The 23604-nt window shown below is 18.8% G+C and overlaps 6 protein-coding genes across 6 annotated transcripts; 5 read left to right on the top strand and 1 right to left on the bottom strand.

The window, feature by feature from the left end:
• Positions 1-806: 806 nt before the first annotated feature.
• Positions 807-2378, top strand: SRAE_X000143600 (G protein-coupled receptor, rhodopsin-like family and GPCR, rhodopsin-like, 7TM domain-containing protein; the record flags this gene model as incomplete). The annotated part of the gene is made up of 3 exons (XM_024648930.1): positions 807-997; positions 1045-2028; positions 2087-2378. The coding sequence occupies 3 exons, from the start codon at positions 807-809 to the stop codon at positions 2376-2378; spliced, it is 1467 nt and encodes a 488-aa protein (XP_024498901.1).
• Positions 2379-3935: 1557 nt separating this feature from the next.
• On the top strand, positions 3936-6384 carry SRAE_X000143500 (Hypothetical protein; the record flags this gene model as incomplete). Its single annotated transcript, XM_024648919.1, has 4 exons — positions 3936-4108; positions 4156-5986; positions 6040-6066; positions 6148-6384. The coding sequence occupies 4 exons, from the start codon at positions 3936-3938 to the stop codon at positions 6382-6384; spliced, it is 2268 nt and encodes a 755-aa protein (XP_024498900.1).
• A 502-nt stretch (positions 6385-6886) lies between these two features.
• SRAE_X000143400 (Ferric-chelate reductase 1) lies at positions 6887-7726 on the top strand (the record flags this gene model as incomplete). Its single annotated transcript, XM_024648907.1, has 2 exons — positions 6887-7258; positions 7304-7726. The coding sequence occupies 2 exons, from the start codon at positions 6887-6889 to the stop codon at positions 7724-7726; spliced, it is 795 nt and encodes a 264-aa protein (XP_024498899.1).
• Positions 7727-12822: 5096 nt separating this feature from the next.
• Positions 12823-13947, top strand: SRAE_X000143300 (Astacin-like metalloendopeptidase; the record flags this gene model as incomplete). The annotated part of the gene is made up of 1 exon (XM_024648896.1): positions 12823-13947. A coding segment is annotated over one exon (1125 nt), but the record flags the coding sequence as incomplete, so codon positions are not given.
• Positions 13948-16042: 2095 nt separating this feature from the next.
• SRAE_X000143200 (Astacin-like metalloendopeptidase) lies at positions 16043-17348 on the bottom strand (the record flags this gene model as incomplete). The annotated part of the gene is made up of 3 exons (XM_024648885.1): positions 16043-17160; positions 17209-17254; positions 17292-17348. The coding sequence occupies 3 exons, from the start codon at positions 17346-17348 to the stop codon at positions 16043-16045; spliced, it is 1221 nt and encodes a 406-aa protein (XP_024498897.1).
• A 2539-nt stretch (positions 17349-19887) lies between these two features.
• On the top strand, positions 19888-21193 carry SRAE_X000143100 (Astacin-like metalloendopeptidase; the record flags this gene model as incomplete). The annotated part of the gene is made up of 3 exons (XM_024648874.1): positions 19888-19944; positions 19982-20027; positions 20076-21193. 3 exons carry the CDS (start codon positions 19888-19890, stop codon positions 21191-21193), a joined length of 1221 nt encoding a protein of 406 aa, XP_024498896.1.
• Between the last annotated feature and the right edge of the window lie 2411 nt (positions 21194-23604).

The following is a 23604-nucleotide window of genomic DNA, read 5'->3' as shown; positions in this document are numbered from 1 at the left end:
ATAATTTTTTTTCATAAAAAAAATTTAACATATTTATTAAGAAATATAAATATTAATATTTAAATATTATATTTCATTAGATATTTAGAAAGTTTTTTTTTATTAATACAATTTTATAATTATTATGTCAAGCGTTTTTCTTTTTTTGAGATAATCTTTTTTGTAATCTTATCAATCAACAAATAAGAACATATTTTGTCATATTTTATTTTTTTTTATCTTTATAAAATGATTTCTTTATACATTTATTATATTAATAATTTTTAATAATATATCTTAAAAATAATAAAGTATGAGCTTTCAAAAAGTATTATACATGTTGAGACTGTTTTTTTTATTTCTGAAGACATCTTGAATTTCAATTTAAAAAAAAAGAAAGTATAATCAATGTTTATTTGTAGTTTTGTTATTTTTATTTTTAACTATATATGTGAATAATAAAAGTATCATTTTAATGATATAAATTTTATTGAATTCAATTATTAGAAAATTAACTAGTAAAATTGACGAATAGCATAATTAAATTTCACAAAATCTAGTACTTTTGTGAAAAATATTCTTACAATTGATGTAATAGTTCATAATTTTTTTACGCTTGAATTTTAAAATATTGTATGTAATTAACTTTTAATAACTTTTTAACAAACTATTTATAATTTCTGATGCTTAAAAATATATTATAAATTACAAGAATTATATAAATTCATATATTTGAATTTTGGATTTATTTCCGCAACTCTTTAAATGTTATCAACATTTTTTTTTTTTTTTCTAAATTTAATAATATTATTTTTTTTTGTTAAAGAATGAACAACATATACAATTCAAATGAATCATATTTTTATGTAGAAGATTATAGTGATAGCAATACTATTACATCATTTGAAAGAAATGTTGTTAATGAAGTTACATTGAGCCCAGAAAATGTAATTTTAATGAAGGATATCTTTGCTGTACTTTTTTTATGTTGTTTTGTTGTTGGATTCATTGGTAATTCGTAAGTTTAAGAAAAAAAAAATTTTTTTATTAAAAATTATTTTAAAGATATGTAATTTATATGATTATTAATGTTATAAGTTCATTGTCTTTTTTTGGCTATGGTAAACCATGTACTGGAATACAAAATCAAAATAGTCAACATGTATATATTTATGTTCTTGGATTGTCTTTTGCTGATCTTCTTCTTATATCACATTTACCATTTTTAATTATTGAGTTAAAACAAGGCCAATGGACATATGGGACTATTTTATGTAAAGTGTTTTATTTTGGTGAAAGTGTAAACAAACTTTTAAGTAGTTTTATAATGACTGTTTTATCATGGGACAGATTTTTAGCTGCCTGTTACTCATTAAACTCTTTAAAAATACGTACAACAAAAACAGCAATACTTGTACTTTTTGGTTGTTTTACAGTCGCAACATTATTGTTAACACCAGTTTTATTAAATGCCAAAGTCAGTGAAATAAAATATAATGGTGATATGATAAAAAAATGTTATTTTGAAGCAGGATCATATTTTTTATTTTATTCATTTTTATTTGGATATTGTCTTCCTGCAATTTTTATAATATTTTTTTATACAAAAGTTTTAATAAAAATTAGAAGCAGTGCAAAAAAATTTCATACAGCAATTGTTAATTGTAGTGCAAATGTTAATAGAAATATAGTTAAACAAGGATCTATGTCAAATATAACATCTTTTGGAGGTACACGTATTCAACAAGTTACAAAACGTATTATTGCTGTTGTTGTTTTTTATTTTATATGTTGGACTCCTTATTGGGTATTGAATTTTTTAATTTTTACTGGATTAATGTTTAAAATAGCTCCTCAATATGTTGTATCAGTTATTATGTTTTCATCTCACCTACTTATATGTTTTAATTCTATGGTTAATCCATTTTTGTATGCTTTAATCAATTGTGAATTACGACAACAACATTATAAAGCAATGCTTCGAAAAAAAAATTCTGTCCGTATGGCTACAGCTGGTGCTCTTGGTGTCATCGTAAAGCATTCGCAAAAGTATGTTTTTAAATATATTTAAAAATAATATTGTTATATTATATTTATTTTTTTTTAGATTTATTACTCCAAAAACATTTGGTATCAACATTGAAACGGATTTTAAATGGAAAGATGATAAATCTCAAAATACAAGTTTACAGGGTACACCTACAAAAATGATAATAACAAATACACAACATTCAAATGTATTATTAGAAGAAGATACATCAAATTTATTATTAAAAGATAATTTAGATAAAAAAAGACATAGCACAGTAAGATTTGAAGAAAATAATAAATTTGAAGAAATTGCTTGTCAAAGTGATGTTGAAGAATTATGCCCTTCTTCAGGAGATATTTTTCTTTAATTTTTGTAAAAAAAATGATAAATATTTACAATTATTGACAAAAAAAATATAAGTGGATGATGTTAATAATTATTTACACAATAATTTAAAAAAAAAAAAATTTTTTTTATATAAATGAGATTATAAGTAATATAAAAAAAAATTTAAATTATAATATATATTTTTACTTTTATTTTAATTATTTATAAAAAATAATATATCAAAAATAATGGTTTTAATTGAAAATCAAATAATATCATAATTTATTTTGGCATAATTTCTTGTATAATTTATTCAAAAACAAATTGGAAAAATGCTTATTTCAATTATTGATATACAAATATTAATAATAAATGCAATGTTTAATAAAATAAATGCTTACTATTATTATAAATTTTGTAAATAGAAGTATTATTTTTCTATAATTGATTATCAAATTAAAAAAATATTTATTTAAATGTATTTTAATTTTTTCTATATGAATTTGTATGTTATAATAAAGTAAAAAACTTAAAAAAAAATTAATTGTTTTAGAATACTACAACATATTTATATCAAAAAAGCATTAAATTTTACTATGATAAAATTAAACAATTAAACTGACGTGAGAAAAAATAAGATAATACTTTGTTTTTTTATATCTGAATAGAATTATAACAAAAATATTTTTTTTTAATAATATAAAAAAGATACTTAGAATTAAATAGAAACAAGTTAGTTGTTAAATTTTAGTAAATTTTCTTCCCTAATAAATTTTATATTAAGATATATATCTTTTTATGTACTAGAAAAATACTTTTGTGATTAAAATATTATTAAAATTTATTAAAAAAAATTTTTTTTATACTTTTACATTACATGATATAAAATAAATATGATGTCATTTTTAAAAAAAAATCGTTATTAACTTTATTTTTGAAAAGAAATAAATGTTTTAATAAAAAAAATATTTTTAAAATAATAGTTATTATCTTTTAAAGGTTTATAATTTTAATTATTGATTAATTTTTATTTTCAAAATTTCAATCTCTTTATGGTCTTGATTAGAAATGACATATAACATCGTTAAAAATATTAAAATTGTTATCATATTTAATACTATTCATTTTTAAATTTGGCTATGTTTCTATGAAAAGTATATAAATAGCCGAAATATTGATAGTCTTTTATCTCTTTTAATATATAAGAGTATATATAAATATATATTTGTATATGTAGTAAAATAATTCATCTTTAACTGTTCACTAACTCTCGAAACAACAAATATCGATTCATTTTTTTAAAATATTATTTATTTGTAAAGAATTCATTAATAAAATACATTATTTTTCATTTAATTTAAAATTTTTTTTTTATTTTTACTCATAATTATTTATTCTATCAATAGATAATAAAAAAGAATTTTTTTTTACAAGAAACAATATAAAACAAAATTAATATATTTTGTAAAGTTACCTAAAATTCATATAAACTTTTTAGTGTTTATTTAAACAAATGTATCTATATATTCAAAATAATATAAAGAAATATTTTTATTTATAATTTGAAAAATATTTTATATTAAACAACATATATTAAATGGCAAGTATTAATTGTGACGAAAATATTAAGAATAATATAAAAGAAGATTTAAACAATGTCATATTAGAAGAAAAAAATGAAACAATGATTGATAAAGAAACAAATGAAGATAATAATATTTCAGCTATTTTAGGAGTCCGTTTTGAGGTACTTCAAAATGATTATGAAAAGTATGTTTAAATACTTTATAATAATAACTTTAAATATTTTTTTATAGTTTAAAAAAAGAACATGAAAATAAATTAAAAGAATTGGAAATTGCACAAATTAAGATTAGAGATATGGAAATAATTAACTCAAAACTTGAAAAAGACTATAAAAAATTAAATGAGTCTATGGCAATAAAAGAAAAAGATTTCCAAAATTCCATTCAACAATTAACAAATAAAATGGAAGCAAGTATAAATAATTTAAATTTAAAGTTAAAAAATGCTGACAATGAAAAAAATTCGGCTGTTATTAGATATGCAACAAAAGAAACTGAAATTATGAAATTAAATAAAGAAAATGGAAAAGTAAAAGAAGAATTACAATTATTAAAAAAAGAATTTGAAGAATTAAAAGAAAATACAAGTCAAGAAGCAATTGAAAAATTAAAAAAAAATATTGAAATATTACAGGATGAAGTATTAAAAGAAAAGAAAGAGAAAGAAAAAATTTCAAATGAATATGGAATGGCTGAAAAAAGAATTTCTGCTAGTCATACGACAATTAAAGATATGAAAGAAAAAATGAATAGTATGGTTGTTGAAAATAATAATATTTCTACTGATAGAGATAAAGCTTTAGAAGAAGCAAAAAATTATAAATCGCAAATTCAAATTTTACAAATAAAAGCAAAAGAAACAGAATACCAATATAATGAAAAAATTAAAAGTAGAGATCATTTATATAGAGAATGTATGGATGAAATGAGTAGATTAAGAAATGAAAATAATTCATTAATTAAAAAATTAGCTAGTTTTGATGATGAAAATGACAAATTAGAAATAGAAAAAAAAAATATTCAAAATCAAATAAATAGTGCAAATGAAGAAAATAAAAAAATAAAGGAAGAATTAAATGAATTAAGAATTATAAAAGAGTTAGTAGATCAATATAAGTATGATAAGGACAATGCAATTGAATTAAAAAAAATTGCTGAAACTGAAAAGGATGAATATGAGAAAGATAATATTACGTTAAGATCACAAGTTGAAGATTTACTTAGTAGTAATCAAAAATTACAAGAAAAATCTATCGAATGGGTATCTGAGATAGAAAATTATCAAATAAAAATAAAAAAATTTGAAAAAGAAATTAGTGAGAAAGAAAATATTTTTCAAAATTTAACAAATGAAATAGAATTATTAAAAAAAGAAAAAGAAAATAAAGTTTTAGTTGATTCAAATAAAATAAATGATTTATTATGTGTAGAGAAAAAGTTAAGTAATAAGATAAAGGATATGGAAAAACGGGTACAAGAATTAGAGAATGAAAAAATGGTTATAAAAAAGAAAAGTGAAGCAAATCAAAAAGATCTACGTTTAGAAGTAAAAAGATTAAGAAAACAAATAGAATCAAATTCTGATAAATGTTCATTACAAAATTTTCAATTATCATTACATTTAAATGAGAGAAAATGTCCTACCGATCCATCATTTACATACACAAATTCAGATAGTAATAATATTTCTTCAAATATTAGTAGAACATCATCTTTAAATTCATTTGAGACCGCTGCCGGTTATAGGTCTGATTCAGCATCTAATACCCAAACGTCATCACCAAATAAGGATGACAAAATTGATATAGAAAATGATAAAACTATACCAAAAGAATGTTATAGTAATATAAATATGAATGATTCTAATGTTCAACAAATTGTAATTGATAAAATTGTTAAATTACAAAAAAAATTAGTAAAAAAAACAGAGAAAATAGAATTTTTAGAAGAACATGTTAAACAATGTCTTGAAGAATTAAAGAAAAAAACAAAAATTATTCAAAATTATGCTCTTAGAGAGGAAGCAGCTATGTTAAAACCAATGAATGAATCATTAGAAGAGGTAAGTTTAATTATATAATAATGATAATAAATTTAAAAATTAATCAACTTTAGATTTTAAAATTATGTCCTACCGTTCAGGTATGGTAATTAATATTGTTATGTATTTTTGTTTTTAAAATATTTTAAAAATTATAAAAATTTATTATTCTTTTTTTTTAGGTTGCTATAAGAATAAAAGAGTCATCAATTCCATTATTTGGAACCTGGTTTAATGGTAAAAATAAAGAAAAGTCAAATTTAGTTATATCAACAGAAATTAATTCAAGATTACAATCATTAATTGAGGATTTACTGTTAAAAAATATGGAATACAAAGAAGTTATTGATAAGTTAGAAGGAAAAATAGCATTAATAGAAAGAGAAAAACGTCAATTAGAAGCAGCAGCAACAATATAAATCATATATATATATATATGTTGATTATTTTTTTGAATTTATTAAATGTATTATAGATTTCTTTTACCTTTATGATAAATAGATTATGGTAAAATATTTTTCATTTACATCATACTAATAAAATTTCTATAAAAATATTAAATAAATGATGTCAAATATTCTTATCAAATAATATTTCCGCTTTCTTTTTCCAAATTATTTCTGAACTTTAATCTAAAATTGAAAGATCATGATATATATTATAAGATAATGTGATAAGTCTTTAAACTTTGATATACATTTCTTTATTAAAGAATGAACTGTGATTAAAAATCACTAATAAAATAACGGTATTTTTTTATCTTTTTTAATAAAAACTAAAATCATATCAAAATTTTATTATTTATATATTGCAAAAATTGCACATACAAAAAATTTAATAAAATGTATTTAAGAAAGGAAAAAGAAGAAATTATATTTATTAGTTTATTTTGTTTTAAATAAATCTATCAACTTCTTAAATATGACACTGATATGGACTGTTTATCGTAACATATATTTACTTCTAATTACTACAACAATAATTTTATCACTTCCAAACAAATATAATAAGAGTAACATTTATTCTATCAAAAGATATGAACTTGATCCAGATCTAAAAAGTACATTAACAAATGTTCATGGAGTATGTTTTATTATTGGATGGTTTTTTTTTATTCTGAATGGAGTATTTTATATACGATATTACAAATCATTTTTTGAAAGCAAAAATATATTAAATCAAAAAATTTGGTTTCAAGTACATAGAATATTTAATACTTTAGCATTATTAATTACAACAATTGGTATGCTTTGTATTCTAATAAGGCATAACTTTGAATGGATTGGACCAAAGGTATTTAAAAATAAATTTAATGAAATATTTTTAAAATATTTTTAGATTGGAGGTAAACAAAATACATCATCTGGAGCTGTTCATGCAATGATGGGAGTATTCTCTTATGGATTATTAGTTCTTCAAGTATTAATTTCATTTCTTCGTTGTGCTCCAAATCATAATAATAGAAAATATTTTAATTGGATTCATAGATTTTTAGGAATATCATCATTTCTTTTAGCAACAGGAACAATAACAATAGCAGCCAAATTTTTTGGTTCACATTTTACATCACCTAAAAATGCAGAGATAATGCTTTATGTTTTTTATGGAGTTATTCTTATAACTATTATTGTTAATGAAATCTCTTTAAAATTTGTTCTTAAAAAACAAATGACAATTACATTAATAACATTATTTTTTACTTCACTTATTGTTTGTTCTTATATAAGTGCACTAATTTTAACTTCAAAAAGAGAACAGTAAGAAATTTCAACAGCAATGTAAATAAATATATTTTTTTTTATTTTTTAATAAAAAATAAAGTTTGAAAGCAAGATAATACAAGAATGAATAAAAAATAATAGCTAAAAATTTTTTATTTTTACATTTTTTTTAACAATATTAATTTATTTCTATAAAAATTTTATATGATATTTAAAATAAAGTTATAATTAAAAAAAGTAATATTAAAAAAAAATTGTGAAGTTTTATAAAATTATTATCTAATTTCCAAGAAAATGTTTTATTAACTAATTTATTATTTATCTATTCTTCATCTGGATGATTTATAATTTAAAAGCGTTTTTTAACTCACTAAAATGTGAATTTCTATTTATAAATTTTTATTAATAATATAAATTATTTTTTAAAAAGATATAATTATGATTATGTAATGTTATCTTTTTTTTCAAATCACAAACATATTTTAGTCAAAAATAGCCTCTGTTAATAATTAAATTTATTATTTTAAATTATCATTTATACACAAAATAATTGAAATAATTAACGATTATTATAAATTCAGTATATAAGACTTAAAAAAAAGATTTTTTTTAATAAAAGCAGAAATATTGTGTTGTTTTAAAACATATAATTGTTGAATAAATTTATTTTTTTATTATGAATAAAAAATTAAAATAATGCTGTCATTTGCTTTAAACTTATTTACTAAACCATCATATTTATAAATTTTTCTTTTACAAAGTGTTTTTTACAAAAAACAAATAAACTAAACTTCTTTGTATAAAAAAAACTTTTTTTAATTATATCTTTTTTTTTAATATAAATTACTAACGCTAGTTTTTAAAAAAATGAAAAAATTATAAACTTAAAAAATAATTTGCTAATATCATGATGAAGAAATCAATGTTAAAAGTTGTTTTGTCAATGAAAAAATTTTGGATTGATAAGATAGCTTTGTTAAATAATAATAATATTACCTTGTATCACAATACATTTATTTTAAGATATGTTTTTATTTTTTTAAAAAAATACCAATAAAGTTTTACTTTCAATATACATTATATAAATTTTTTGTAAAAACATTCAAAATATAACAAAAGTATATATATTTTATAATAAAAAATCGTATTTTGGCACTAGAAATTTAAATATTTAATAAATAAAAAGTGAAAATGATATTTATTCTATTGTTTCATCCGATACAAAAACAAAATTATTATAATAATATAAATACCTGTTTTATCTCCTTAATTTTACTAATTGTAATTTATTATTACATATTTGTAAAATAATCATTTTCATGTAAAAAAAATCCAAAAAATGTTAATTATAATACTTACTTGTTGCATTTTTATGACATATAAAGTATCTTAAAATAAAAAATTTTTATTTAGCATTAAATAATATTATTTTTGTATTATTTAATGATAATATTATGTATTTGTTATGTATCAAAAAACAAGAAATTTTATTATAAATGTTTAATTTTTATTAAATTAAAATACAACTTATAAATTGCTCAGATTTTACAATAATATATGATTTTTTTATAATAATTATCTATTTTCAGCAAACACAACAAATTAACATTGTTAATTTCTGTCCAACATATTTTCAATGTTAATAATTATTTAAAAATAATTTTTCAAACTGACTAATTTACTTTTAAACTATTATTCTCTGATAATGTTTATAATCTATATAATCAAATTTAATAAGTTTTAGACGTACACAAGACCAGAAATATTACTGGACTATATCCTTTAACAATATTCAATACAACTATAAATCCAAGTATATTAAAACACCTTTTATTTATACAATATCAAACACAGTACAATAATAGTAAATGCTTCAATCGTGGGCTTACGTGATAGTTAAGTTTAATAAAGTTTTACCGAGAATTCTATCGTGGCCACGAAGAATACAAAAATTATCCTATAGATAAAATATAAAATCTATAATAAGTAAAATTATTCATACAATATAAAAAAATTATAAAAGTCTAAGTAATCAAAGAAATAAGAAATGACTAAAGTTGTCAAATCATTACTTTTTATATACTAATGTTATCATCTTATTTTACTTCTAGTTCTAATATATCATCAATTCTTACTCTATATAACAATTTGTTAAAAGATAATTCAAAAAAATAATTTTCAAAATTAACTTTTTAAAAAATGTTAAAAATATATATAATCATCGTTTTTTATTTATATTAAAATAATATTAACGTATTTATTTATAGATTTATACACTTTAAAAACAATCATTAATTTTAAATTTACTAATCAAGATAATATTTTTTTTACCTAAATGCAAAAACCGGAACAGTAGCTTGAATATGTACTTAATATTTATTAAAATATTTATTTAATATATTTAGTTTTTTCTTTAAATATATTTGTAATTATTGTGTTTAAATATTTTATTTTAAAAATAAATAATCAAAAAAATCTAATGTTTTAACATCATAATATTATTACTATATAATTTTTTGTTTATTTTACAATATTTATATTTCTGTTACATTGCATTTTTGAAAACAAAATATTTATGTTGATTATTAATTTTTTTATAAAAGAATTATTTAAATTATTAACAAACATTAAAAATTGTATGAAGCCATTATTTTAAAAATATTTCATTAAAAATTATAGTAATTTGAAAAAGCAAATTTGTGATCCAATTTTTTGATATCATAAAATTATGCACTTGGATTAGATATAAGTTCATATAAAAAACATTTTCATAGATCAACCGTAAGCGGCTGTGTAACTTTTTTTTCCAAATGTATAAATTTAGTTTATCGATTTTATTTCAATGATAAATATATAAAACTACGATATTATAAATATATTTTTACCATTTTTCAAAATCTTTGTAACAAGGTATAAAAAAACTTAGGAAAAAAGTTTCTAATATGAATTTTTTAAAAAAATTTATCAAAACAAAAAATGCTATAGGGAAATATTATTTTCTAAATTCTAAGTACTTTACCATATTTATACTGATGTTCGTTCATGAAATATTATAAAATATATGTGAACAAAATTTTTACAATTTTATCAGTTTAATGTTTTTCTTTCACTTATACTTAATCATAACTTATTAGAACATGATTTTTTTTTTATAACAATAAAAATAAATAACGTTATTTTTGGTGCTTTTTTGAATGAGGAAACGATTACCAAAAATAGATATTCAGTTTTAAAAAAATCAAAAAATTTTTTTAATTACAACTTTTAATATTTTGACAAAATCAGCTAACCATTAAACTTATTTTAAAAGAAATTAATTATTGAAAACAACATAAGTTTAATAATATTTACATAAATAACAAATAAATTATTGTTAAATCTTTATATTAATATATAAATAATTTTTTTTAAACAAATTTTGTTTTGTTATTTTATTATATTTCTAAAAAAAGGTTAATATATTAATTGTATTATGTATTTATGCATAATATACTTAATGTATAAACAAAAAACATTTGAAAGATAAATTATATAAAAATTTTAATTAGTCATTCTTTAAACTATTGCAACATAAATTTTAATTTTTTTTATCTATTCTTTCAATAAAATTATTTAAATATTAAGAAAAATAATATATTCAGCTTTTTTTATTCTGGATAAATTTATATTTATAATAATATAAGAAAAAAAATTTTTTTAATCTATATAAAATTTTCTAACATAAAATAAAAACAACGGTAATAAAAATAATAATAAAGCTACAATTTTTAACGTATTTCAAATAAAAAACGTAAAAAAATTATAAAAAATTAAAAAGTAAATTATTTTATTAAAGCAACAAATAAAATATATTTGAAGAGAAAAAGTTTTTTAGAATTTTTAAAATCTTTTTCTTTTGTCATATTAAAAAACAATTTATTTCAAATCGTTATTAACATAAAGAAAAAAATTTTAAAATATCATTCTTATACATATATAACAAAATTATTTTTAAACATTTTTTATACTTCTAAGTTTTTTTTTCTTTATAAAATTTTTAAAAATAGAAATTTAAAAATTTATTATAATTTTTAATAAAGTTTATCTTATTGCTTCAAAATCATAAGGAAAACCCCGATTTTCATAAAAAAAATAAGCGTACGAAGCATGCGCTTATTTGTATATTTATAAGTTGTTCAAAGAATACTGCAAATTAAAGAATGAATTAATGAAAACTTAAAAAACATTAAAAAAATTTATGTTATTTTATAAAAATTTAATATATACAAGTGTTATTTGTAAAAAATTTTTTATAAAAAAATTTTTTTATTGTCAAAAATCGAATAAGGTGAACGCTTGACTAACAATTTTCAAATACGCTGATTTTATTTTAAATATTTCCATTTTTGTAAGTCTTTGATTTTAATAAACTTTTAACACTAACTTTTTCAAAAACAGAAATTTTTGATATCTTAATACCTGGTTAAAATGATTTTGAAAAATGGAAAAAATATATTTATATTATCGTAGTTTTATATATTTATCATTGAAATAAAATCGATAAACTAAATTTATACATTTGGAAAAAAAAGTTACACAGTCGCTTACGATAGATCTATGAAGATAGTACTTTATATGAAGCTATATCCAATCTAAGTGCATAATTTTATCATATAAAAAAATGGGATCACAAATTAGCTTATTTAAATTGTAATTTTGCAAGGTATATATTTTTTAATGAACTGTTTAATTAGATTGTTTATAAATGATTAATTAAATTTATTTTTAAATGTTTTTCTTTCAATTTTTTTTATAAACTATTTTATTAATTAATAAAAGTAAAAATAAATATTTTTTTTCAAATAATGAATACTATATAATAGATATGAAAAAAATTAAATTTATTCCTTCTATTGCACTAAAATTACTTTTATGAATATAACTTTTATTTGGAAAATTTTTTTTAATATGAAATTTTTAAAACATATTTGGTTTCTTTTTTTTTTTTTAATTATATTTCAAAAACGGTATGTTACTTTCTATTTATTTGCTTGTAATTTCTAGATTTCTATATCTCATAGATTAACATCAAATAAGAATTTTAAAACAGGTAATTAAAATATTCTTTTGATAAATATTTTAGTTATTAAAATTTAAGAAAGTTATGTAAATGTTAAAAAAATTATAAAAAGGGATATATTATTTGGTCCTTTTAACAAATGGAATGAAAACAGAATAAAATATTTTGTAAAACCACCAGTTAATGAAGATAATGTTAAAAAAGCAATTGAACATATTGAAAACAATACTTGTATAAAATTTATAAAAATGGAAAACGAATTTAAAAATACTCAAGGTATAATTTTTAAAAATGGTACAGTTTGTTCATCTATCATTGGACCTGCAAATAAAAACAGACATCAGTTTATTTCATTAGCTCCATTTTGCTATTCAAAAGTTGGATATATTTTACATGAAATTGGACATGCATTAGGATTACCACATGAACAAACACGAACTGATAGAGATGATTATGTAACAATTGATTTGAATAATATAATAAGACGTACTCAAGGCAATTTTAAAAAAGTCGTACTTAGTCTTTATAAAAATTTTTCAACACAATACGACTTTAGCGCTTTGATGCATTATGCACCAAGGGATTTTGCTATAAATACCAGAATTCCAGTTATAAAATCTAAGTTACAAAAAGCACATGATAGGGCTATGGGTAACAGAAAAAAAATGACATTTAATGAAATTAAGCAATTAAATTTTTGCCATTGTAAAAAATGTTTTTGCGTTACAAAAAATGGTGCAATAAGGAGAAAAATAAATACAGCAAGGTGTATGAATGGCGGTTATGCAGATTATAATGATTGTAAAAAATGCATTTGTCCAACGGGATATACAGGAACGTTATGCAATGAAATAGAAAAAGGTGACACAAGTTGTCCTGATAATAAATATAAAGTTAAATCGAAAGAAGAAGTTATAGTACTGTCAGGTAAAAAAAATTGCTACATTTTCTTAAAAGCAAATCCAAGAAAAAAAATTAAATTACAATTGATTTCCATTGTTAAAAAAAGAAGAAATATATGTAATGATGAAACCTCTAGTGAAATAAAATATTTTTTGGATAAAGGTAGCACTGGATTACTTTTATGTGACAGTTATTGGCTTTTAAATATTACATCGCAAAGTAATTCTGTACTTATAGCGTATAGAGGACAAACAGAAAAAGAGGCACTTTCATTTTCATTTAGTGAAACAACAAAGTAAAACATTTAAAACGAAAAAATATTTTAAATGTTAAAAAGTTTCACTTGATTTATTAACTAATTTTTAGTTATGTTTTAAAGTAATATATAAATTTTATTTTTTTTATTAACTATTAAGCAATTTTAATAAAATTTTATAAACAACTAACTGAATTATATACAAAATAAAAAAAAATTTAATTTTATTAATTTTTTGAAATCTTGTAAATTTTTAGTAAATATTTATGACCAATTACACTGCTTTTATTGTAAAAAATTAGTTTCGAATAAGCATATACATTTAATCTTTAGTTTTACTTTTTGTAAAAATACAATTGAAAAATAAATCAACTTGGACAACTTTAATTGCAATAATTTTTTTAGCTAAATTATAAGAATAATAATTATTATTATTTCATTTAACTTAACCTCGTACTTTTTTTTGTGAAAATTATGTTTTACAATATTTTTTTTAGTGGATTCTTAACTAAATTGTAACCTTTATAATTAAAACATAAATTTTTTAAGAAGTAAAATATAAAAAAATGATCATTTATTTATTAAGAATAAATGTAACAATTTAATTTTCATATCTTTTTATCTCTTTTAAAATCACCAAATTCTATCAAAATTTTTAGCGTTTTTTTATTTCGGCTTGTTTTTTAAAAAAATTGATAAAATAATCTAATTAATAACAAGCCCGTGCTTCGCACACGCTTTCCTGCAGGGCTTGACTTAGTGAGTTTTATAGTTTTTTTATTATAACAATAGAGTAAATTAAAGTTTTGTAAATAAAATTCAAATTCCTTTTAAATTTTTTAAAACATATTTTTTATATTTTTTAAAAGAATATATAATGCAACGTTATCACTTAAGCTAATTATTTATTTTTTTGAAAAAGAGGTAAAATTTTCGTTATTGATAAAACAATACAAATATGAAATTTTTGATAAAAAAGTAAAAAAAATTTATATATTTAAAAATAATGCGCCTTTTTTGATATAACTTGTAATTTCATTCATTCTTTTGAAGTGATGAAGTAAACTGAATTAATAATTATAACAAATTTAATGAAAAAAAATTTTTTTTAAATGATTATATTTATTTTTCTCTTTAAAAATATTTTTAATATAGTAAAATATTTATATATTATTCGATCTATGTTTATATAAGAAATACAACACAATAAATATAATAATTACCTTTAAATATTACGTTAACCCCTAGTTTCTCCGAACTAGTACCACAACTGACTTAATACAATAAAACCCCTAAAAATATTACAATTAGATACAGTAAAATTAGCATAAAAATACAACACTGTAGTATAACTATTGCATAATATTTAACTCTGATAATTTCTCCAAATTTTATCTCATTATATAGCCTTAATTGTATTTTATTTTAAAGTACTATCAGTTTGGGTCATTTTTTAGAAACACATCAAACTTAAAGGTTTTCATCACTCTTACAGTTTTCTACCACGTTTTTAAGTTTTTCATCACCATCAAAATAAAAAGATCAAACATCAATAAAAATAAAAATATCATATATTTTAACTATTTTTACATTTATTCTTAATAAATAAATGATCATTTTTTTATATTTTACTTCTTAAAAAATTTATGTTTTAATTATAAAGGTTACAATTTAGTTAAGAATCCACTAAAAAAATATTGTAAAACAAAATTTTCATAAAAAAAAGTACGAGGTTAAGTTAAATAATATAATAATAATTATTATTCATATAATTTAGTTAAAAATTTATTACAATTAAGATTGTCCAAGTTGATTTATTTTTCAATTGTATTTTTACAAAAAGTAAAACTAAAGATTAAATGTATATGCTTATTCGAAACTAATTTTTTACAATAAAAGCAGTGTAATTGGTCATAAATATTTACTAAAAATTTACAAGATTTCAAAAAATTAATAAAATTAAACTTTTTTTTATTTTATATATAATTCAGTTAGTTGTTTATAAAATTTTATTAAAATTGCTTAATAGTTAATAAAAAAAATAAAATTTATATATTACTTTAAAACATAACTAAAAATTAGTTAATAAATCAAGTGAAATTTTTTAACAATTAAAATATTATTTCGTTTTAAATGTTTTAATTTGTTTCACTAAATGAAAATGAAAGGAACTCATCTTCTGTTTGTCCTCTATACGCTATAAGAACAGAATTACTTTGCGATGTAATATTTAAAAGCCAATAACTGTTACATAAAAGTAATCCAGTGCTTCCTTTATCCAAAAAATATTTTATTTCACTGGAGGTTTCATCATCACATATATTTCTTCTTTTTTTATTAAGGGAAATTAATTGTAATTTAATTTTTTTTCCTCGATTTGCTGTTAAGAAAATGTAGCATTTTTTTTGACCTGACAGTATTATATATTCTTCTTTAGATTTAGCTACATATGTATTATCAGGACAATTTGTGTCACCTTTTTCTATTTCATTGCATAACGTTCCTGTATATCCCGTTGGACAAATGCATTTTGTACAATCCTTATAATCTGCATAACCGCCATTCATACACTTTGCTGTATTTTTTTTTCTTCTTACACTATTTTTTGTAGCGCAAGTACATTTTTTACAATGGCATAAATTTATTTGCTTAATTTCATTAAATGTCATTCTTTTTCTATTACCCATAACCTTATCATATGCTTCGTATAATTTAGATTTTATTATTGGAATTCTGGTATTTTTAGCAAAATTTGTTGGTCTATAATGCATCAAAGCGTTAAAGTCGTATTGTGTTGAAAAATTTTTATAACGATCATGTACGACTTTATAAAAATTTTTTTGACTACCTTTTATTATATTATTAAAATTAATTGTCACATAATCATTTCTATCTCTTCGTGATTGTTCATGTATCAATCCTAATGCATGTCCAATTTCATGTAAAATATGTTTAACTTTTGAATAACAAGCTTTAGATAATGTAATATACTGTGGTTTGTTTGATTTTTCAAGTCCAATGTAAGATGAACAACTTCTACCACTTATAAAAATTAAACCCTGCTTATCATTAAATTTCATATTCATTTTTTTAAATTTTATACAAGTATTGTTTTGAATAAATTCAATTGCTTTATCAACATTATTTTCACTAACTGGTGGTTGAACATAATATTGTATTCCGTTAACATTCCATGAGTTATAACGACCAAATAATATATCCCTTTTTACAATTTTTTTAACATTTACATAACTTTCTTAAATTTTAATAACTAAAATATTTACCAAAAGAATAGTTTAATTACCTGTTTTAATATTCTTATCTAATTTTAAATTATGAGATATAGAAATCTAGAAATAACAAACAAATAAAAAAAAAGTAACATACCGTTTTTGAAATATAAATAAATAAAAAAAGAAACCAAATATGTTTTAAAAATTTCATATTGAAAAAAAATTTTTCAAAATAAAAGTTATATTCATAAAAGAAATATTAGTGCATTAGAAGGAATAAATTTAAATTTTTTCATATCTATTATATAGTATTCATTATTTGAAAAAAAATATTTATTTTTACTTTTATTAATTGATAAAATAGTTTATAAAAAAAATAGAAAGATACACATTTAAAATTAAATTTAATTAATCATTTATAAACAATCTAATTAAACAGTCCATTTTTTAAAATATATACCTTGCAAAATTATAACAATTTAAATGAGCTAATTTGTGATCACATTTTTTTATATGATAAAATTATGCACATAGATTAGATATAACTTCATATAAAGTACTATCTTCATAGATCTATCGTAAGCGGCTGTGTAACTTTTTTTTTCCAAATGTATAAATTTAGTTTATCAATTTTATTAAATGGTAAATATATAAAACTACGATAATATAAATATATTTATACAATTTTTCAAAATCTTTTAAATCAGCTATAAAGATAACAAAAATTTCTATTTTTGAAAAAGTTAGTATAAAAGTTTATTAAAATTAAAGGCTCACAAAAATGGAAATATTAAAAATAAAATCAACGTCTTTGAAATTTGTTAGTCAAGCGTTTACCTTATTCGATTTTTGACAATAAAAAAATTTTTTTATGAAACATTTTTTAGAAATAACACTTGTATATATTTAATTTTTACAAAATAACATTACCTTTTTTTATGTTTTTTAAGTTTTCATTAATTCATTCTTTAATTTGCATTATTTTTTGAACAATTTATAAATATACAAATAAGTGCATGTTTCGTACGCTCATTTTTTTATGAAAATCGCGGTTTTGATTAAGCTTTTGAAGCAATGAGATAAACTTTATTAAAAATTAAAATAATTTTTTAAATTTCGCTTTTTAAAAATTCTATAAAGAAAAAAAAACTAAGAAGTATAAAAAATGTTTATAGTTAATTTTGTTATATATGTATAAGAATAATATTTTAAAATTTTTTTCTTAATGTTAATAACGATTTGAAATAAACTGTTTTTTAATATGACAAAAGAAAAAGATTTTAAATATTCTAAAAAATTTTTTTTTTTAAATTTATTTTATTTTTTGCTTAAATAAAACAATTTTTAAAATTTTATAATTTGCTTACGTTTTTTATTTTAAATACGTTAAAAACAGTGGCTTGATTGTTCTTATTATTGCTGTTGTTTTTATTATATATTAGAAAATTTTATATAGATTTAAAAAATTTTTTTTTTCTTATATTTTAATAATTTGATTGAAAGAATAGATTAAAAAAATTAAAATTTATGTTGCAATAGTTTAAAGAATGACTAATTAAAATTTTTATATATTTTATCTTTCAAATATTTTTTGTTTATACATTAAATATATTATGCATAAATACATAATACACTTTATATATTAATTTTTTTTTTAGAAATAGAATAAAATAACAAAACAAAATTTGTTTATAAAATAAATTATTTATATATTAATATAAGGATTTAACAATAATTTATTTGTTATTTATGTAAATAATTATTAAACTTATGTTATTTTTTATAATTAATTTCTTTTAAAATAAGTTTAATGGTTAGCTGATTTTGTCAAAATATTAAAAATTGCAATTAAAAAAAAATTTTTTGATTTTTTAAAAACTGAATATCTATTTTTAGTAATCGTTTCTTCATTCAAAAAAGCACCAAAAATAACGTAATTTATTTTTATTGTTATAATGAAAAATTGTGTTCTAATAAGTTATTATTAGGTATAAGTGAAAGAAAAGCATAAAATTGATAAAATTGTAAAAATTTTGTTCACAAATATTTTGTAATATTTCATGAACGAAAAATAGTATAGATATAGTAAAGTACTTAAAGTTTAGAAAATAAAATTTCCCTATAGCAATTTTGTTTTGATAAATTTTTTTAAAAATTTATAGTTTAAGAATTTTTGAATAATTTTATATTTTCTACCTAACTTTGAAATTAATTTTTTTAAAAAATTCATATTAGAAACTTTTTTCCTAAGTTTTTTTATACCTTGTTAAAAAGATTTTGAAAAATGGTAAAAATATATTTATAATATCGTAGTTTTATATATTTATCATTGAAATAAAATTGATTAACTAAATTCTTACATTTGGGAAAAAAAGTTACACAGCCGCTTACGATTGATCTATGAAAATGTTTTTTATATGAAGTTATATCTAATCCAAGTGCATAATTTTATGATATCAAAAAATTGGATCACAAATTAGCTTATTTAAATTGTAATTTTGCAAGGTATATATTTTAAATGGACTGTTCAATTAGATTGTTTATAAATAATTAATTTAATTAAATTTTAAATGTGTATCTTTTTATTTTTTTTATAAACTATTTTATTTATTAATAAAAGTAAAAATAAATATTTTCTTTCAAATAATGAATACTATATAATAGATACGAAAAAATTAAAATTAATTCTTTCTATTGCACTAATATTACTTTTATGAATATAACTTTTATTTAGAAATAATTTTTTTAATATGAAATTTTTAATACATATTTGGTTTCTTTTTTTATTTATTTTTATTTCAGAAACGGTATGTTACTTTTTTTTTTTTTGCTTGTTATTTCTAGATTTCTATATCTCATAATTTAAAATTAAATAAGAATTTTAAAACAGGTAATTAAAATATTTTTTTGGTAAATATTTTAGTTAATAAAATTTAAGAAAGTTATGTAAATGTTAAAAAAATTATAAAAAGGGATATATTATTAAATCGTTTGAAGTCATGGAATGTAAGCGGAATACAATATTATGTTCAACCACCAGTTAATGAAACTAATGTTGATAAAGCAATTGAATTTATTCAAAACAATACTTGTATAAAATTTATAAAAATGAAAACTGAATTTAAAAATAAGCAGGGTTTAATTTTTAAAAGTGGTTCAGGTTGTTCATCTTACATTGGGCTTTTATATTTAAAAAAACCACAGCCTATTTCATTAGCTAAATATTGTTATTCAACAGTTGGATATATTTTACATGAAATTGGACATGCATTAGGATTACCACATGAACAATCACGAAGTGATAGAGATGATTATGTGACAATTAATTTTACTAATATAATAAAAGGTACTCAAAGCAATTTTAAAAAAATCGTAAATGATCTTTATAAAAATTTTTCAACACAATACGACTTTAACTCTATGATGCATTATAGACCAAGGGATTTTGCTATAAATACCAGAATATCAGTAATAAAATCTAAATTACACGAAGCACATGACAAGGTTATGGGTAGTAGAAAAAAAATGACATTTAATGATATTAAGCAATTAAATTTATGCCATTGTAAAAAATGTACTTGCCCTACAAAAAATGGTGTAAGAAGAAAAAAAAATACAGCAAAGTGTATGAATGGTGGTTATGCAAATTATAATGACTGTAAAAAATGCATTTGTCCAACAGGATTTACAGGAACGTTATGCGATGAAATAGAAAAAGGTGACACAAGTTGTCCTAGTAATACATACGAAGCTAAATCTAAAGAAGAAGGTATAGTACTGTCAGGTAAAAAAAAATGCTACATTTTCTTAAAAGCAAATCAAAAAAAAAAAATAAAATTACAAATAATTTCCATTACTAAAATAAAAAGAAATATATGTGATGAAGAAACCTCTAATGAAATAAAATATTTTTTGGATAAAGGTAGTACTGGATTACTTTTATGTAACAATTATTGGCTTTTAAATATTACATCGCAAAGTAATTCTGTTCTTATAGCGTATAGAGGACAAACAGAAAATGATGCACTTTCTTTTTCATTTAGGGAAACAAATTAAAACATTTAAAACGAAATGATATTTTAATTGTTAAAAAGTTTCACTTGAATTATTAACTAATTTTTAGTTATGTTTTAAAGTAATATATTAATTTTATTTTGTTTTTTTTATTGATTATTAAGCAATTTTAATAAAATTCTACAAATTACCAACTGAATTATATACAAAATAAAAAAAATATTCAAAAAAAAGTTTAATTTTATTAATTTTTTGAAATCTTGTAAATTTTTAGTAAATATTTATGACCAATTACACTACTTTTATTGTAACAAATTAGTTTTAAATAAACATATACATTTAATCTTTAGTTTTACTTTTTGTAAAAATACAATTGAGAAATAAATAAACTTGGACAATCTTAATTGTTATAAATTTTTAACTAAATTATATGAATAATAATTATTATTATATCATTTAACTCAACCTTGTACTTTTTTTTTATGAAAATTTTGTTTTACAATATTTTTTTTTTTGAGTGGATTCTTAACTAAATTGTAACCTTTATAATTTATACATAAATTTTTTAAGAAATAAAATATAAAAAAAATGATCATTTATTAATTAAGTATAAATGTAACAATTTAATTTTCTTATCTTTTAATAAATATTTTAATGGGCCTATATTCAATATTAAATTTTTATTTAATTAATACAAACACAATAATAAAATAAGATATTAAGTAATTAAAATAATTAAGATGAGATATCAAATAATTAAGTGGCTCTAATAAATAAGGTAAAAGAAATATATAAAATATTTTAGTCTACACTTAATTTTATCTTTTATTTAGAGTAATATAATATGAGTATTACAATTTATAATAACTCCTAAAACTAAAATAATTAATATAAGCAAAAGATTACAATAAAAATGATTAAAATAATGTTATCTATTGCTTATATATACAAAAAATGATTACTTAGATTGAATGATTATACCTAACCATTATAATACTTATATTTTTGTCCCTTTTAAAGTCACCAAATTCTATCAAAATTTTTAGCGTTTTTTTTATTTCTGCTTGTTTTTTAAAAAAATTGATAAAATAATCTAATTAATTACAAGCCCGTGCTTCGCGCACACTTGCCAGCAGAACATGACTTAGTGAGCTTTATAATTTTTTAATTATATCAATAGAGTAAATTAAAGTTTTGTAAATAAAATTCAAATTCCTTTTAAATTTTTTAAAACATATTTTTTATATTTTTAAAAGAAAATATAATGTAACGTTATCACTTAAGTTAATTACTTATTTTTTTGAAATAGAGGTAAAATTTTCGTTATTGATAAAACAATACAAATATGAAATTTTTGATAAAAAAGTAAAATAAATTTATATGTTTTAAAAAAATGCACTTTTTTTGATTTAACTTGTGATTTCATTCATTCTTTTGAAGTGATGAAGTAAACTGATATAATAATTATAACAAATTTAATAAAAAAAATTTTTTAAAAATGATTATATTTATTTTTCTTTTTAAAAATATTTTTAATACAATAAAATATTTATATATTATTAGAGCTATGCTTATATAAAAAATACAATACAATAAATATAATAATAATTTTAAATATTACGTTAACTTCTAGTTTCTCCGAACTAGTACCACAACTGACCTAATACAATAAAACCCCTAAAAATATTACAATTAGATAGAGTAAAATTAGCATTAAAAAATACAACACAGTAATATAATTATGGCATAATATTTAACTCTGATAATTTTTCCAAATTTTATCTCTTTATATAGCCTTAATTGTACTTTATTTCATAGTACTATCAGTTTAGGTCATTTTTGAGAAACACATCAAACTTAAAGGTTTTCATCACGCTTACAGTTTTCTACCACGCTTTTAACTTTTTCATCACCATCAAAATAAAAAGGTCAAACATCAATAAAAATAAAAATATCGTATATTTTAACAATTGTTACATTTATACTTGATTAATAAATGATCATTTTTTTATATTTTACTTCTTAAAAAATTTATGTTTTAATTATAAAGGTTACAATTTAGTTAAGAATTCACCCAAAAAAAAATATTGTAAAACAAAATTTTCATAAAAAAAAGTACGAGGTTAAGTTAAATAATATAATAATAATTGTTATTCATATAATTTAGTTAAAAATTTATTACAATTAAGGTTGTCCAAGTTGATTTATTTCTCAATTGTATTTTTACAAAAAGTAAAACTAAAGATTAAATGTATATGTTTATTTGAAACTAATTTGTTACAATAAAAGCAATGTAATTGGTCATAAATATTTACTAAAAATTTACAAGATTTCAAAAAATTAATAAAATTAAACTTTTTTTTAAATATTTTTATTTTTATTTTGTATATAATTCAGTTAGTAATTTAAAGAATTTTATTAAAATTGCTTAATAGTTAATAAAAAAAAATAAA

The sequence above is a fragment of the Strongyloides ratti genome, scaffold srae_chrx_scaffold0000002, assembly GCF_001040885.1.
Source record: "Strongyloides ratti genome assembly S_ratti_ED321, scaffold srae_chrx_scaffold0000002".
Taxonomy (NCBI): domain Eukaryota; kingdom Metazoa; phylum Nematoda; class Chromadorea; order Rhabditida; family Strongyloididae; genus Strongyloides; species Strongyloides ratti.
The sequence above is the reverse complement of the archived record's forward strand: the minus strand, read 5'-3'. Positions and strand labels throughout refer to the sequence as shown.